Source organism: Rana temporaria, chromosome 4, assembly GCF_905171775.1.
Source record: "Rana temporaria chromosome 4, aRanTem1.1, whole genome shotgun sequence".
In the NCBI taxonomy this organism is placed as follows: domain Eukaryota; kingdom Metazoa; phylum Chordata; class Amphibia; order Anura; family Ranidae; genus Rana; species Rana temporaria.
In genome coordinates, this window is record NC_053492.1 from 193,343,882 (window position 1) to 193,361,811 (window position 17,930).

General features: G+C 42.5%; 1 protein-coding gene across 2 annotated transcripts in view; it reads left to right on the forward strand.

Annotated features, from left to right (window-relative positions):
* Positions 1-5,452: 5,452 nt before the first annotated feature.
* The window catches only part of P3H2 (prolyl 3-hydroxylase 2), a 214,452-nt gene continuing 201,974 nt past the window's right edge, over positions 5,453-17,930 (forward strand). The window contains exon 1 of one of the 2 annotated variants that reach the window (XM_040349575.1): positions 5,453-5,974. In XM_040349575.1, the coding sequence (XP_040205509.1) occupies positions 5,567-5,974 (408 nt within the window). In that variant the 5' untranslated portion in view covers positions 5,453-5,566. The remainder of the gene's footprint in view (positions 5,975-17,930) is intronic. The other variant, XM_040349574.1, reaches the window with a different exon arrangement.

A 17,930-nucleotide genomic window follows, 5' to 3' on the forward strand; every position in this document is an offset into this window, starting at 1 on the left:
GTCATAAGAAGGCCAAAAAGAGCTGCAGAGCTGGAGGTGTGCCTCTGTGTGTCTGGAGGGGTAGGTCATATTCTTCTCAGAGATTACTATATAGCTTCTCTTTTAGCTCAACTGAAATATTGGTTCCCGGGTGAGGTCACCAATAGATGGCAAGAGTTGGAGGAGTCTCAATGCCTCCACTACACTCATTACGACTTATTATTGTCTAGCAGGACTCCAATTACATTTCCGCCAGACCTGTCACCTACCATATTGACCTCTCTTCAGGCATGGAGACAATTTTTGAATGAATGGCTGGTGGACCCTAATCCTATTACCATCCACCTTCCTATCACGGGCCTTCACTTAGCTATCCCGAACTTGAATGTTAAACAGTGGGAATCTAAGGGAATAACTACTGTTGCAGATTTACAAATTGGTCCTGCAACCAAATCCTTTAGGTCACTTCAGATCGAATATGGCTTGGGAAGTAGAGATCATTATGTGTATGCCCAAATATCACACCTATTAGCTACTTCATTTGAGACATCTACCGATGTTCCATGGCGGGTATTTCTTTATTTGACTAATGCTAACACGTCCATTAAGGGTATATCTCTATTTTATAATCTCCTAGGCCAAATAACTATTTTCACCAAAACTCCTTCTATAAGAATGTGGGAGATAGATTTAAACCATACTTATTCATCCTCCCAGTGGAAATTTGCTGTTTCATCTATTTATAAGGCTACAAGAAGTGCCAACTTGTGGGAGTTATTTCAAAAAAATACTTTTGCGATGGTATCTAACCCCCACAAGGCTGGCTGGTTTCAATGCATCAATCTCGCCCCTTTGCTGGAGACAATGCAGCTGCAGAGGCTCTTTGATTCATATATTGGGAAATTGTCCTAAATTGGAGTACTTTTGGAAAGAGATCTTTGATCTCTTGACACGATTGACTAATTTACAAATACCCTATAATCTAGGATTAGCGATCTTATCTCTGGGTATTGAAGTTATACCCTGTTCTTACAGGCATATTATATCCCATATCTAACTGAGCGCAAGACTAGAACTTATGAGGAGGTGGAGGTCAACGGAACTCTCCACTCTTAAAGAAGTGATTAGAACTACTAACTTACATATCACATATGAAACCATGTTTGAAGCTTCCCAGAATAACTACAGCGCTAGGTGGCAGGTCTGGAAACCCTGGTTGGAGTGGTATAAGAAAAATGTGGATAGTTTATAACACTAGTTTTAATGGAAATGCATTCCTGAATGTCACATCCTATTTTTCCTTCTTTTCTCATCTATTAACTTTATTCGTTTTCCTTTTCTGTTCCTTTTATTGATTTGTCTATATTTTGAGTTCATTTAGGATCGCACGCATTCACCTGTATCCTGATTTTTGCACTAAGGGCAGTCCTTTGGATTGCTATATAAGGTGGGACCTCTGGACGCAGTTTGCTCCCCTTGGGGCGTCTGGGATTTGGAATCCCGCTATTGAAGGTTTCATGAGAATCCGCTTGATGACAATATCTATGTTATATGATGTTGGGTGAACTTGAGAGTTCTTAAAGCGGGGGTTCACCCTAAAAAAAAAAAAAATTCCTACCATGCCATTCCGCATACTAGCGCGACCTACGCTATGCCTTTATTTTATTTTTCTGCGCCATACTCACAGTTTAATCACGTAGTGAAATTTCAGACTCCCTGAGGGGAATGGGCATTCCTATGCAGAGGGGAACATGAGTGACGGCCGGCTATGGCGCGTCACGCTTCCCGGAAATAGCCGAAATAGGACTTGGCTCTTCGCGGCGCCTGCGCAGTCAGCTCCTAGTCTGTGCGCAGGCGCCGTATAGCGCCGTGAAGAGCCGAGTCCTACTCCGGCTAATTTCGGGAATCGTGACGCGCCATAGCCGGCCGTCAATCATGTTCCCTCTGCATAGGAACGCCCATTCCCCGCGGAGAGTCTGAAACTTCACTACGTGATTAAACTGTGAGTACGGCGCAGAAAAATAAAATAAAGGCATACCGTAGGTCGCGCTAGTATGCGGAATGGCATGGTAGAAAGTTGTTATTTAGGGTGAACCACCGCTTTAATGACAATTATAATCTTGAACCGAAATGTACTGTTTGTTCTTCATTTGCCTATTTCATATGTTATATGTTTACTGTATATGCAAAACTATTTTTCAATAAAAATCTATTGAATGAAAAAAAAACAAGTCCCTGCAACTATTTTCCTGAACTCGCATTGCACAGACATTGTATGCGATTGCACTGCAGTGCGATGTCTGTGTTCGCACAAGTGTGAACCTGGGCTAAACTAAAAGGCAGCTTTCATCCACATGTCAGCTTGTATTACATTTTGGGCATATTTTTAGGCATTTTGTAAAGGCACCCCTGAAAAAAAACGTCAAGGCACCCTAGTTGAAAAAGGCTGCCTTAGTGTATGACAGCTCATTGGCCCAGGAATGACAACTGAATTCTAGGTTCCTACCCAAACCCAGTTCAGACAAACGCATGCTCATCCTCAGTGGTCATTGCAAGTGGGAGTTTAATTTGTCATTGTTAACTTCTCAAGGAACCCCTAGAAACATCAGGAAGAACCCTAAGGTTCCACAGAAACCTGGTTGAGAAAGGCTAGTCTAGTCCATAGCAACCAATGAAGGTTTCTCTTTCAAATGGAACAAGCACACCGTAAATATCTCCTAAACTTGCACCGTTTAGGAGATATTCACTATATCCGCATGTGCGGACATCATCGGCACATGCGCACTGAAGAAACGGCTCACTCGTGACGTTTCTTCAGTAGCTGTACTGCAACCGGCGGAACCCGCACGCATGCACGGGTGTGACGTCATTGCGGCTCTGTCCAATCACAGCTAGGGTTGCCACCTCATCCCTTTAATCCAGGACACACATTAATTACACAGGTTCTGTGGCTGATTAAGGTGGTAATTAAACTCACTTGGTTCATTATCTGCATTAAATTTGCCTCAGAACCCGTGTTACGCCCGTACACACGATCAGACTTTTTGACAACAAACCTCAGACGGACCTGGTTTTGCAGACAATCCGACCGTGTTTATGCTCCATCGGACAAACTTTTTTGCTTTTTCATCGGACAAAAGTTCGCTCTGTGAACAGACAAACTTTCCGGCAACAAATGTCCTACGTCGGCTAATCCGATTGTGTGTACACAAGTCCATCAGACTAAAGTCCAAAGTACAAACAGGCATGCTCAGAACCAATGCTAAAGATCAGGCAACAATAGCAGAAGTTGCCCAAAGGGTGGTGGTAAACAGCAGAAAAAACACATAGTGCGTCTATTACGTCACTACGTTCTTGTTTGTTGGCTAAAAAAGTCCTACCGCGTGTATGCATACCAAGTTCACGGACAACGCCCTTCGGAGCAAAATCCACAGAAAAGTTAGTTGGAAGTCCGATCGTGTGTATGAGGCTTAATTCATATGCGTCCTGGATTAAAGGGATGATGTGGCAACCCTAATCACAGCGCCGGAGACGCGAACCCAGAAGTAACTCCGGTGAAAGATGTCCACGCTGTTACTCGGAGGGCCGACGCTGATCCAGGGCATCGGTTGTAATGGCCCGTACACACGATACGAATATCGTACGAAAACTGTCGTCTGAGGAAGAATCGTGCGTTAGTACAGAGCTTTCGAGAGCCAATCACGACAATTCATCCGATATTATTTGATCGGACAAGCACGAAAATGTTCCTCGTACAATACCAGATTGTACGATTATCGTTTAGTAAGCATAGTTGTCGTCCAACAATACGATACAAATAAATTACAACACATGACATCACTTCCGATTTCTTTTTTTTTTTTACGTACTAGAATTTTCGTGACTTTAGTAACCTATTCAATCTCTACTTGCAACTATTAAGCGAAAAAAGTTGTATCGTGTGTACGGGCCATAAGGTAAGTATTTCATAATGAAATAGGGAAAATAAGTTGCCGGGGATGAAAGCTTACGTGCCGGATGGCCACAGCCTCATTTAAAGTCCCACCCTATTAGGTTTTAAATTTAGCATCTTAAAAAGTATTTCATAATGAGCTTCTTTTTTTTTTTTTGAGGTTTACAACCTATTTAAGAAAACTGGTTATACAAATTCGTAGCTTTTGTGCTTTTTTTCCCCTAAATACAGTAGGTGCCTCCGATTTTGTATATCCAGCACGATGGGATCGTGCTGGATATCGCCGCTGGAGGCTGTGCTTCTCGTGCTCGCTGCCCCCACAGGATGCTGCGCATCCATAAAAATCGGCGAACGGAAGGAGCGACATAGCTCAGCGCTGGCTCCCACGACAGGGATCGCGGGTGGTCAATTATGCCGCCAGCAAAGGCGAGATTGACACAAAATCGGCGGCACCTACTGTAGCTTCCTTTACCTTAGTGCAGTCCTCCTTCACTTACCTCATCCTTCGATTTTGCTTTTAAATGTCCTTATTTCTTCTGAGAAATCCTCACTTCCTGTTCTTCTGTCTGTAAAGCCTCGTACACACGACCGAGTTTCTCGGCAAAAAACACCAAAAAACTTGCTGGGATTTTTTTTTGCCTGAGGAAACTGGTCGTGTGTACATTTTTCGACGAGGAAACTGTCGAGGATCCTGTCGAGCCAAAAAGAGAGCATGTCTTCTTTTTCCTCGACGGGAATAGAGAAACTTGCCTTATCGAGTTCGTCGACAGCCTAACAAGGAACTCGACGAGGAAAACGATGTGTTTCGCCCGTCGAGTTCCTCGGTCGTGTGTACGAGGCTTAACTCCACACAGTAATGTGAGGCTTTCTCCCTGGTGAGTCAGGGCGCTCTCTACGTTGCAGATAGAGAAAGGAGCTGTGTGTTAGTGGGCTTCCTGACTCTCCTGTAGTCCAAGGGAAGGGGCAAGCACGACACTCCACACCAGGGAAAAAGCCTTGCATTACTGTGTGGAGTTACAGACAGAAGAACAGGAAGTGAGGGTTTCTCAGAAGAAATAAGGACATTTAAAAGCAAAATGGAAGGATGAGGTAAGTGAAGGAGGACTGCACTAAGGTAAAGGAGGCTATTTAGGAAAAATAGTTGTACCTTTACAACCCCTTTAACCTAACCAGCTGCTACAGGCAACTTCCTCGCCTCTAGCTTTCATTAAACAGCCACAATGCACTCAGTTATTTACTAATGCTATAACATTTTTAGTATGAAAAGATGGATTATCATGAAAGAAATATTGTAAAGCACACAAGCTCCTATATAAAAAGGAAATACTTGATCAGCCCAAGAAAACACGACTTAGCAGCAAACACACAAGTAAAAAAAGCATCGCTCCTTCACTTGGCAAGCGTTCAGAGTGTACTAACTAGAGGAAAGCTTGCTGAGATCCTACTGGAGGGCTGATCACTTGTGCTGCTGCTTGCTCTGGACTCCTCCTAAAAATAGTGTGTGTCACTTTAAGACCAGCCGGCTGCTCATTTCAGTGTGTGAGTCAGTCAGAGCTGCACATGCTGCTTACAGGAGAAGCACAAACCCCCTTTTAAAGGGATCTAGACATTCTAGGAGTAAGATCAGAGACAGACATGCTGTTCAAGGAGCTGTACACCCCATTTTTGCTGCTTTTCCTGCACTCCTCAGTCAAGAGTCTGGAGCCCTATGATCTGCTTTATGAAAATGGAATAGAAGCCTATTACAGAAATGATTACCAAATGGTCATTGATTCTATAGAAAAGGCTCTGAGCAGCTTCTCCCAACTTAGGCAAACCAAGATAAGCTGCAGGTTGGGTTGTAAGCAGAGGTACCCTTTAGAGCTCACCCCCAGGGACTGGGATTTAAGCTTTGCCAGTGTAATGTTGTCTAGGTCAGCCTGTGTTAAACAATGTGAAGAGAGCAGGCTGGGAGCCCTGTCCAGGCACAGAGTCAGTGAGGACATCAGAAGTGAGTTCCAGCGCAGAATTCCCTACAACTTCCTGCAGAGGGCGTACTTTAAGGTAAGGCTGCCACCTTTTCTTTTTTTTTTAAAGTGCAACTTTACAACTGATCTCTTTTGAAATCGAATTTTGATCAGATGTGAATGTTGCTTTACTGAGGCATATGAATTGTCTGTAAATCTATATTTTCATTTTTAATATCTGTTTAGATTGCTCTTTTAGTTACACCTTATTTCATACTTGTTGCGGTGCATCATTTTGCATGTTGACATGCATTGTGTTAAAGCAGCCTATTCATTCGCAATGGGCTATGGATGATGATTATTAATTTAAAGCGGAGTGTGGAGTCATCTTTAAAGTTGTATAACTCTGAATTAAGTTGGAAAGAAAAGGCGTCAATGAAAAGTCTTGGCTTCTCTTGAAGTTGTGTGCTCCCAGTTTGTAAAAGTGTACTGTACAAAGTAAACTTCTATAATTATTTTAAAATCTTTATTAATTTATGAACATTATATTTGTAGTTGTGAAATAACTGAGATGTTTAGTTTTGGAAAATTGTCTTAGGCCTCATGTACACTGCTGCTGGTAAACGGACATTTAGGAGCAGTTGGGCATTTTTTTCAACTTCTCCAGAACTCTCCTCTATGTTATATTATCAGTACATGTACACTGGTTCGTTTATAGTCGTTTTCTAGGCAGTTGTGTTTAGAGGCTTTTTCTTGAACCCCCCAAAAAAATGCATTCAGAAGCTGTGTTTAGAGGCAGTTGAAGCGCTAAACGCAGCTACTTGTGTTTAGCAGCGTTTTGTTTACAGACGTTTTTCATTTTAACAAAGATGCAAACGCAGCTACAGTAAACTGCAGTTTTTAGACACAGATTTTTAGCTGTCAAGTTAAATTGTCCAGGAGAAGTTGAACAACGTCCCGTGTACACTGTACATGAAGCCTTACAGGTTGGAAGGAATACACCAATATTTGGATAATTAATTGTAATGTACTCCAAAGAAATGCTGGTAGGTTAATTGGCTCCTGTCTAAAATTGTCCTTAGTACTGACGTTCTCAACCTTTTAACCCTAGAGCACTGATGGCGAACCTTGGCACTCCAGATGTTTTGGAACTACATTTGCCATCAAGCTCATGCACTCTGCAGGGTAGTTGAGCATTATGGGTTCCAAAACATCTGTGGTGCCAAGGTTCACCATCACTGCCCTAGAGGAAGCCCAAAAATAATTTGTATGGGCCAGATCCACAGACGAAGTACGCCACCGTATCTACTGATACGCCGGTGTACTTTCAAATTTCCCGCGTCGTATCTTTAGTTTGAATCCTCAAACCAAGATATGACGGCTCCTGGGTTCGATCCGACAGGCATACGGCTTCGTACGCCTTCGGATCTTGGATGCAATACTTCGGCGCCCGCTGGGTGGAGTTTGCGTCGTTTTCCCGTGTTAGGTATGCAAATTAGCGATTTACGACGATCCACGTACGTACGCGCGGCCGTCGCATTTTCTAACATCGTCTGTAGTCGGCTTTTTCCGGCGTATAGTTAAAGCTGGTATTTTGCGGCGTATAGGTAGACTTGCCATGTTAAGTATGGCCGTCGTTCCCGTGTCGAAATTTGATATTTTATTTTTTTTGCGTAAGTCGTCCGTGAATAGGGATGGACGTAACTCACGTCTAAGTTAAAAAAATGACGTCCTAGCGACGTCATTTAGCGCAATGCACGGCGGGAAATTTTGCGATGACGCATGCGAGTTCATTCGGCGCGGGGACGCGCTTCATTTAAATGAAACCTGCCCAATTTGAAATCCGCCGCCAGAAATACACTACGCCGCCGTAACTTACGGCGCAAACTCGCTGAGGATTCGAATATAGGCCAGGTAAGGTACGGCGGCGTAGTGTATCTCTGATACGCTGCACCGATCGAAATGTATGTGGATCTGGCCCTAAATCTCAAGGAACCCTTACTAAAACCAATTCATCAGGGCTCAATAGGAACAATGCTCCTTAGATTGGTGGTCAATAGTAAGAATGTCCCTCTTAAAGTGGTGCTCAGAATGCCCTTAAAAGACAGCTAGAAAGCTATTTGGTGCCATGCTGCCTTAGTATATGAATGTGTGTGAGGGACCTTAGATTGTAAGCTCCTTGAGGGTAGGGACTGATGTGAATGTACAATGTATATGTAAAGCACTGCGTAAATTGCCAGCGCTATATAAATACCTTAATAATAATACTAATGTATCATAGAGGAGAACTGGATACTGTGTAGGGGGCAGCACAAATAATTTTGTGACTAGTGGGTTTATTTTTTTAATGGGGTAACCCAACAAATTAGGGACAGCTGAGCTGTAATGTATAGTGCATATAGTACATTTGCAATGATAAAAAAAAAAATATATATATATATATATATGATATATATGTATATGTGTGTGTGTAATGGATGCTTTTGGGGTTTGTAGTGTTGCTTTCAACCAGTGCAATCTGAAGCACAACTTCAAAGTGATACGTTGTATGTTCTTTTTTCCTTTAATAAAATCTTTTGAGTAAACAAAACAAAGATACATCATTTAGTGTAACAAATCATACTCCAGCCAAATTCAGATTTTTGTAGAGGTTGGAGTGTTAAAATGGGGATTCTTATGACAAGATCTATACATGTGACTTTTTGGGCTGCCCTGTACACTGTGGGTCTTACTATCGCCATACTGCAGGTATCTGTTTTTTTATGTTTCCATTTGAGGCTTTTTTCTTACTTTACTGCCCATAGATTAGTCTTTTTTTTTTTTTGTATCTTGACCGTGGTGAGTCTTCCTCACCATTAGAATACACTGATCAGTGCTGCTGGCTATAACCAGTAATGCTGATAGAGCAGGCAAAATCCAACAGGCTGGTTGTACAAAAATTGATTTCTGTACAACCAGCCTGCCTACACATGGATCGAAATTCAGCCAGTACCTGCTGAACTTTTGATCATGTATGGCTTTCAGTGTCAGGATTGAAAGTAATTGCCAGGAGTACAGTTTAAGAAATTACAGTGGGGAATATTTGGATCCATAAATTATTAAAGAGACACTTTCCTTAAATGTACTAAATAATAAAATATCATAATTTTAAGGGTGTAAGGCAATCACATTACATTGTTTGGACCCGATTTTGCCTTCAGAACGGCTTTTTTCTTTGTGGCAAAGATTCAACAAGGTGTTGGAAACGTTCCTCAGAGATTTTGGTCCATATTGACAAGATGGCATCACGCAGTTGTTGCAGATTTGTTGGCTGGGCATCTCCCGTTCCACCACATCCCAAAGGTTCTCTAATGAATTAAGATCTGGTGATTATGGAGGCCATTGGAATACAGTGAATTAATTGTCATGTTCAAGAAACCAGTTTTGAGATGATTTGATCTTTGTGCATTATCCTGATGGAAGTATCCATCAGAAGATGGGGACACTGTAGTCATAAAGGTATGGACATGGTCAGCAATAATACTGGGGTAGGGCTCGGCATTAAACGATGCTCAATTGGTTCAAATTATTCAAATTCTGACCCTATCATCTGAATGTCGCAGCAAAAAATCGAGACTCATCAGACCAGGCAATGTTTTTCCAATCTTCTATTGTTTCATCTTGGTGAGCCTGTGCAAATTGTAGCCTCAGTTTCCTGTTCTTAGCTGACAAGAGTGGTACCCGGTGTGGTCTTCTGCTCCTGTAGCCCACCTGCTTCAAGGTTTGATATGTTGTGCTGTCAGAGTAGGTATACTGCATATAAGGAGTGTTTTTTTTTAGTTACTGTTGCCTTTCTATCATCTCAAACCAGTCTGCCCATTCTCCTGACATCAACAAGGTATTTTCGCTCACTGGATATTTTCTCTTTTTTGGACCTGTAAACCCTAGTGATGGCTATGTGTGAAAATCCCAGTAGATCAACAGTTTTTTTTAGACTAGCCCGCCTGGTACCAACAGCCATGCCATGTTCAAAGTCACTTAAATCCCACTTCTATCCCATTTTGATGCTTGGTTTGAACTTCAGCAAGTCATCCTCACCACGTCTTGATGCCTAAATGCATTGAGTCTCTGCCATGTGATTGACTGATTTGTGTTGCCAAGCAATTGAACCGGTGTACCTAATAAAGTGGCCAGTAAGTGTGTATATAAGCTACTGGCATATAGCTACAGTTGTCATTCCCATCCCATGTCTATGCCCAGGCTGTGAAAGACATCTGTGGCCAACATAGATATGCCAGGCCCAGAACCAACTGTTCATCTTTGTCTACTAACAATGTGTAGCTGACAGTGTAGAGCTTATTTATAGTTCATCTGTCACGTGCACAAAAAAAATCAAAATAATCTTCCATCTGCATAGCAGTCGCCTTCCAATGCTCCATTTTGCCTTCAAGGCTCCTGTACACTTTGCCTGTCTGCCACCCTAGAATTCTATGCAAATATTGACTTTACTTCTGGCAAAATCAGCATTTGCATACAATTGGACACCACCTCCTCTCTCCTCCTGTAGCAGTACTCATGTATAATCAGGGACCACCCAGGCACTAAGCACTATTCTGTGGGGTAGGACAAGGAAAACACCCAGAAGTACAGTTTTATTTTAAGGGTCTGCAGTGGCATATTGAAGAAGTGGTCAGGAGACGGGTGACTGACATCATAGTTTTCCTATTAGACAGTGTTTGTTTGTTTTTTGTTTTTTTGGAAGTTGTCAGCGCAAAAAAAATCTAGAAGGGTCAACAGGTAATCTTCTGCACCTATTAAACAGATATATAAAAATGCTTTCAAAAGTGTATTTAACAGACGAAAAGAGAGCAACTAAAATAAAATCATTGTTAGGGTTTGCATAAACTTTAAACATTACTTTGTACTGGCTACAAGAACAGGAGGACACATTTACATGACAGAGGGACAGAACACTGAGTTTGTCTATTCCTAATCAAACAGTGTATCTGTGAAAATAAATGGATGCATATGAGAAGACTCATGTTATCCTCCAGTAATCCTGAATATGCTGGTCATTTCAAGGTTATGCTCTGTTTAATTTGGAGTATTTATATAACCCTGAAGTCATACGTAATGGGCACATACAAGTTGTGCTTTTTTTTTTTTTTCATCATTGTAATAAAAATGAATTTCAGGTATTCTTACATGGTTATATTGGTCCAGGTTGGACCAATATAAGTATGTGTAGCAAACCCCAGAGGGAGCTGCTTTTGTTTGTTCCGTTTGTTACTCTGCCTTTCAACCCCTCTGGCACACTTAGCAATGTAATAGAATAACTCAGCAGGAATACACAACACAGTTCTTCTTGTAGTTTACTTGAAGAATAGTAAAATTCAGGTTAACGTTAGTCCGCCAGGACCTGTGCAAGTGCCCAGGACTTGGTTGAAACAGTTTAAAGAAAACAGTCAGGAACACTATGCAAACAATGAAAGCAATAGGTAACAATATGTACAGATTAAATAGACTTCCCAATAACTTTTGGTGTGTGCGGGATGCTGTGGCTAAAGGGGAACCCCAGGCCGACGATACCTCCAGTACCCACCCAGTGAAATGATATCAATACCCGTGGTGTGTCCCCTTTAAGAGAAACCGTGGTAATGTCCTGGAGGCAATGCTTTGCGTTTTATTTTCACTGCCAATGTAGGAGCTCTATGGACAATATTTGGATGTGGTATTCTATGAAAACCATTAAAGGTTCCTGGGCAAAGCCCCCTTTACCAAATCATGTACACAGTCAGCGGTCCTCCCCTGATCGATCGATCTTAGATGCAGGTGTGTCGCAGTCCTTAAGCTGTTGCAGGGTGTCCTTCTTTAGCATGGATAGTCTGTTCCTCTGGGCTGGAGCTGCATGAACAATCTGTTCCTCTGGGCTGGAGTTGCAGGCTGTGTGCCCCTTGGTAGGCCGTGTTTCCACACACACATAGTGAAGATGCTCTCCTGATGCAGTGCAGGCAAAAAGGCTCTGGCCTAGTTCCTCTGGCTTTTTATGTCCTCTCCTACAGTCCTTTGCTGCTGTCTCATGATTGGCTCAGGCTCTTCCAATAGAGAGTTTACAGTCAACCTCCAATAGGGAGTTTCCAAACAAGCAGTTCTGAGTGTCTGTGTGTGTGTGAAGTGAGGAAGGGGGGTGAAAAAGCCCACGCTGCTTATTCTGCAACAGACAGCTGTCCCCTGATAGATTAGATCAGTCTGGGGAAGTACCTGCTACATATGTATGTGCCATACCTGTGGAAGCTGGAAATCACTGAAGAAGACACCACTACTACAGTCATCTCCACTAATTTCCAGGTCTCTGCTGCTTACAGAAAACAGGAGGTCACTTGCTTTGCACTGGCGCCTTTCAGGGAACACTTTGCATTTTCACAGTGAATGCAAAGTGTTTGCTGATTGGATGAAATGGGGAGATGGGTAGGTGATGTCACAATTTCCACCTCATCCAATAAAAGAACACTTTGCATTTATTGAGAAAATGGAAAGGGCTCTCAGAATGGTGCCTTTACCAAAAACAAGGGACCTGCTGTGTTCAGCAAGCCGCACAGCATGGGATCTGAAAGTAAAGGCGGACTGACAACTCATGGGGCCCCCGGGCAATAATAGATCATGGGGGGGGGCCCTGTGTCCCCACCCACACTCAATTCACAGCCACACAAAGCTACACCTACATATTGCACTGTCCTGAATAACACCAGAACCACTATACTCCCCATTCCTAAATAACACCAGACCCCCTATATCCCCCACATATAGATAACAGCAGACCCCTATGCCCCCACCAGATCCCCTGTACTCCTAAACAGTACCCAGCTTCTTGTACTCCTGAAGGTAGTATGAGTTCATTTTCTGCCCCAGTTACCTCCAGTCCAGCACAGAACCCCCTTGTCTGTGTCATTGCCCCATTCCCATTACCATTCCCCAATGGTTAATTTCAGAGCCCCCTTGCTCTCTTTTAGTCTGTCAATAACACCATTGAATATGTTTTGTTATATCTATTTGATAAGTGCATAAATGAATTGTTGACCTTTCCAGAAATCATGTAAGCCGATAACGTCCTGTGCAGGAAGAGAAGTTAGGGAAACAAGAATATGGGGTTGACGGAGAGAGGTTTGGGTTATTTTTAATCCATCAGAAATTAAGAAGGCAGGGCTGACACCACATGCTTAAGAATTAAGAGCTGTACTGTCATGTTCTTAAGAAATGGAGAAGCACACAAATTTTCTGGCACATCAACGGTTATCTTTATTTATTTCCAGCATGTTTAAAGACATGAAATGTGGGCAAATGTGCATGAGACATATTAAATATGTGTTTTAATTTTTGCCTTGACATACACTTTAATGAGCGCACTTGTGTATAATAAAAAAGTTTAAAGGTTTATTTTAAGAAATTAAATCCAGACTCTTATATTAAACTGCTAGCAGCTTTGGAAGTCCGCTGGCTTACTCTTTAACTCAGAAGTTCTGTATTGCAGGGGGTTCTAATGACTCAATTATTCACTTTCTAGGGGACATTTTGAATCGTACAACTTTACATCTATTATTTATACAAAAAATCCACTCTGTTCCTGAATACTGTTACTACAAGCAAAGTGCTGAAGTTGTGACTGCATGGAAGAATGCCCTAAAATACACTTTGGGGCTTTTATAAATCTCATTATCTATTAATATTTTATATCTAAGAATTTGCATAAATACTAAAATACAAGGTCATCAGTGTTGGGAACCTTTATCAATGTGGCAAAGAGTAAATTGAATAATACAAATATGAAAGTTAATCTTATGTGTGCTTTAAAAATGTGCCTCTATGTGTATGAATATCCGGTTAAATTTATACTCTGCTATTGGGGCTAGTTTACGCTTGCTTCAAAACATGGCTTCCGACACGCTTTGTTGTAATGCCAGTCAAAGCTCCTGTCGCTTAATAAAATGTATAGCTTTCAGTCCTGTTTACACCTTGCTTTTGCTTGGTGCTTCAGTGGGGCTTCGATAAGGCTTTGGTGGAGCTTCCATGGGCCTTAAGTGGGGCTTTAAGCACGCTTTGCTATAGACTTCTATGGAGGCTTTGAAGATGCTTTGAAGCACCACCAAAACGACATGGTGTATAGATCTTAAAGCGAAGCAAAAGCAAGGTGTAACCATTTTATATAGTGACAGAAGCTTTGACTAGCATTTAGATAGCTTTAAAGCGGGAGTTCACCAATTTGTAAAAAAAAATGTTTTCTCCCCTTAGCTTCCTGCTCGTTTTTACTAGGGGAATCGGCTATTTATTTTAAAATATGAGCCGTACTTACCCGTTTTCGAGCTGCATCTTCTTCCGTCGCTTCCGGGTATGGGTCTTCGGGAGCGGGCGTTCCTTCTTGATTGACAGCCTTCCGAGAGGCTTCCGACGGTCGCATCCATCGCGTCACTCGTAGCCGAAAGAAGCCGAACGTCGGTGCGGCTCTATACTGCGCCTGCGCACCGACGTTCGGCTTCTTTCGGAAAATCGTGACGCGATGGATGCGACCGTCGGAAGCCTCTCGGAAGCATGTCAATCAAGAAGGAACGCCCATTCCCGAAGCCCATACCCGGAAGCGACGGAGAGGATGCATCTCGTAAACGGGTAAGTACTGCACATATTTTAAAATAAATAGCCGATTCCCCTAGTAAAAACGAGCAGAAATCTAAGGGGGAAAAGTGCCCTCTAAGGGTGAACCCCCGCTTTAACATAGCGTGTCCAAATCCTTTTTTGAAGCAAGTGTAAATTAGCCATTAATTTGTGTTGAAGCCGAAGCAAGTGTAAATGAGCCCTGTAAATTCCATGGTCGCAGCATTCACTTAATTTTACAACATCTCTGCTGGTCATCTCTTTCCACAACCTCCTATATTCATTGCATGCTTTGCAACTTCTCTTCTACTGTTTACTTTTCATTTCTATGGACTACATATCCCAGGGTACCTTGCTGCCTGCAAGCTGAGATTCCTGTACTGACTCTGCCTCCTGCAACTCCTTCTCTCAGCACCTCTGTAGTTCCGAAGGCAGGTTCTGTGAAATGTGTGACACAGCAGTGTCTACTCACAGGACATAGTGAATTCAAGGAATCAAATGAACGTAAAAGTGCAGTAAAAGTGCACGGATCTTCACAAAGTAAGTTTACAAACTTCAAGACTATTTACATTAAAGAGGAAGTAAACCCTGATGGGCTGTACTTCCTCTTTTGTTTCCAGCAAACATAATGTGTCACTTTTTGACTACGCACTAACGTAGTGCGAAACATGTCGGCTGTCCCTTTCTGTGGCTGTGTCTTGCTGTGTATGCTTACTTTTACCGAATAAAGACAACTTTCCGAAGTTTATCTGGAGTGCGGCTGTCCATTTTCTCCCAAAATTTTCTTCATAATGTGGCACTTACCTGCAAATGAAGCCCACGCTGTCCCCGCTGCAGAAAGCATCCATTTTCATCCCAGTCACGGCACACGCCCGGGAAGAAACAGCACGGAGGGCCGTTTCTTCACATCGCTTGTACCGATGACATCATCGGCGCACTACTATAACGCTCACTTTTTTACACTGAAAATAGAGGGTAAACTGTGCCTGCGTTTTATACACAGGGGGCTGTGGAAAGTTTTTTTCCTGAAACTTCCCTCCTAAAGTTAGGGTGTGTGTTATAAGCCGATAAATACGGTATCTCCCATGTTTAGGAGATATTTCAACTACCTATAGGTAAGCCTTATTCTAGACTTATAGGTAAAACGCACAATCGGGGGTATACAACCACTTTAATAGAGTGGGTCAGAAATATTTGAAATACAATGTGGAAATGAATATATGATTTTTACATTTTGACCATAGATAGGCGTTAAAAATAAAAAATAAAAAATCACTTGATTAGAATGTCCTCCATGTCCTTGCGCTGCATCTAAATTTCCTTCTTTAGTCAGACTTCCTTTGGTGCAAATTCTGCATTTGCCATCTTTTTCCAAAATAACAGAAGCGACTTTCACATTTTTTATGGTTAACAAAAACATTTTTTTTTCTGAACAGTAACAATGCCTGCCTGTCTTTGGCGTTTATTATGAAGCAATTGGGATTTATCAGCCAACAAATAAACACACTTTCATTGGCATGCAAAGCAAACCACACCACTCACTTCAAACAGATTATCCAGCACGCATTATCCATTATGCGGAATACTTTTAAGAAGAACGTGCTGGCCCAAAATGTCACTGCAGGTAGGAAGATGGAATCTAAAAAATGTCATAAACTGAGGAGGAAATCGTCAACATTTCGAGAGAAGTTGTATTAAGACATCTCTTCTGTGAAGTGAAGTGTTACATGACTTAACTTTCCCCTTAGTTCATGTGTCATGACATTCGACCTGTTGTTTTTGTCTCTAGATGTTTAACATTCTGGCTGCTGTAGCAGTAGTGTAGGTCCATTTGCTTATTTTGGTTGGTACAGAGTGCACTGGAATAAGTCAAAATCATCTGCAGTATCTCTGCTGTTACAATGTTTTAGGCACTTGGCCTGTTGGCTTGGGAAGATAATAATAATAATAACTATGATCATTGAGTCCTGGGGTGCTCTGATCTGCACATATCAACTAGTTTTCATGGCTGACAGCTTGGTATCACTGTCAGGTTTGAGCATCACTATTGGCCAGTAAGTAAATTTACCTCTAACTATGATTAAAGTGCTGTTAAACCTTTTATTTCTAAACCGTAGGTCCACATTTATTAGATGACTGTTGTTTTTCTTTATATACAGTAGCACTACCCCCGCAGGGTCTGCTGGTAACTGGCTCCCTTATTCCTGTACAACCAGACAACACAAGAAATCTAGGCTAGTTTTTATTTGACATAACATCTTGAATGGGGTCAAGGGGTTATAGGATGCCCAACTTGACTACAATTGGGGACAACTTTCTTCTTATGTACAGAGAAAAGATACTAGACTGTTCTCCTTCCTGGACATAATCATTCTTTAGGCATCAGTGGCACTAGGAGCTCTTAGTCCCCTTTGGAAAATGGCACAAAATGTTGGAAACCTGCATGCAGGAGTATCTCCTCCCCTCTGTAGAACTGCTTGCAGCTCCACGTCCTGCAGGTACTACCAGCCCTAATGGCTTCTTGTCTAGCAGCTCACCTTTCTGCTCCTAAGATATCCCAGGACAAAGGATAAAAGGGTTAAGCACAGCGCTGTCCTATGAAAGTTTGCTACATGTGGCAGTTTCTCCCCTTGTGAATCCCTAGGTGTGCTGATGTCCTCATTCTGCCCTCCTTGCCCCCTGCTAGTCTCAGGAAAGATTCCTTCTCAAAGCAGACACTGAAAGGAATCTTCCCAGCCAGCCCAAACCACATCGGAGGCAAAGCCCCCCTAGACCCAGGGGACCCCTCCTAGCTCCTAGGCCACCAATAGCCTCCTCGGCACTCCATATTGCACCTGACCCCCTTGCTGGCATAGGTCCACCATATTTAAGGGCTGACCTAGCTCCCCTGCCAGGACATTCTGCCTGGGGGTTGGTCAAGTTCCCTCAAGTATGCAGATCGGAACCTCTTGGTCTCCCTCCACTAACTTCAAGAAGCTTCTACACGCTCTAGATCCGGGAGGGAGGTACCTGCATCTTTAGAGCTATTCATCCTAACATGCAGTAACCCAACCCAATTACAGATTCACAGAACTTCAGAGTCATAAGCTTAAATTTAGCTATACTAACACTAGTGGCACACTAGAAGGTACTACATTTAAAATTGTACCCGTCCTCTTTTAGCTGGTCGCCGAACAATTGCTGTTGCCTGTTTGCAGGGTTTCATTTATCCAGCTGGCTGCTAAGGAGAAACCCATGTGTGTATGCTCTTGCCTGGGACCTGAGCCGAGATGTGTACATTCATATCCATGCCTCTCCCCCCCCCCCCTTCTCACTTTTCATAGTAATTTGACTGATGGCACCTATTATTCTGTTGCCCTCAGTACCCTCCTCTGCACCCCATTTGTTCAGTGGCCTAAGCGTTTCATCCCAGAGCCAATGGCAGTGACAGG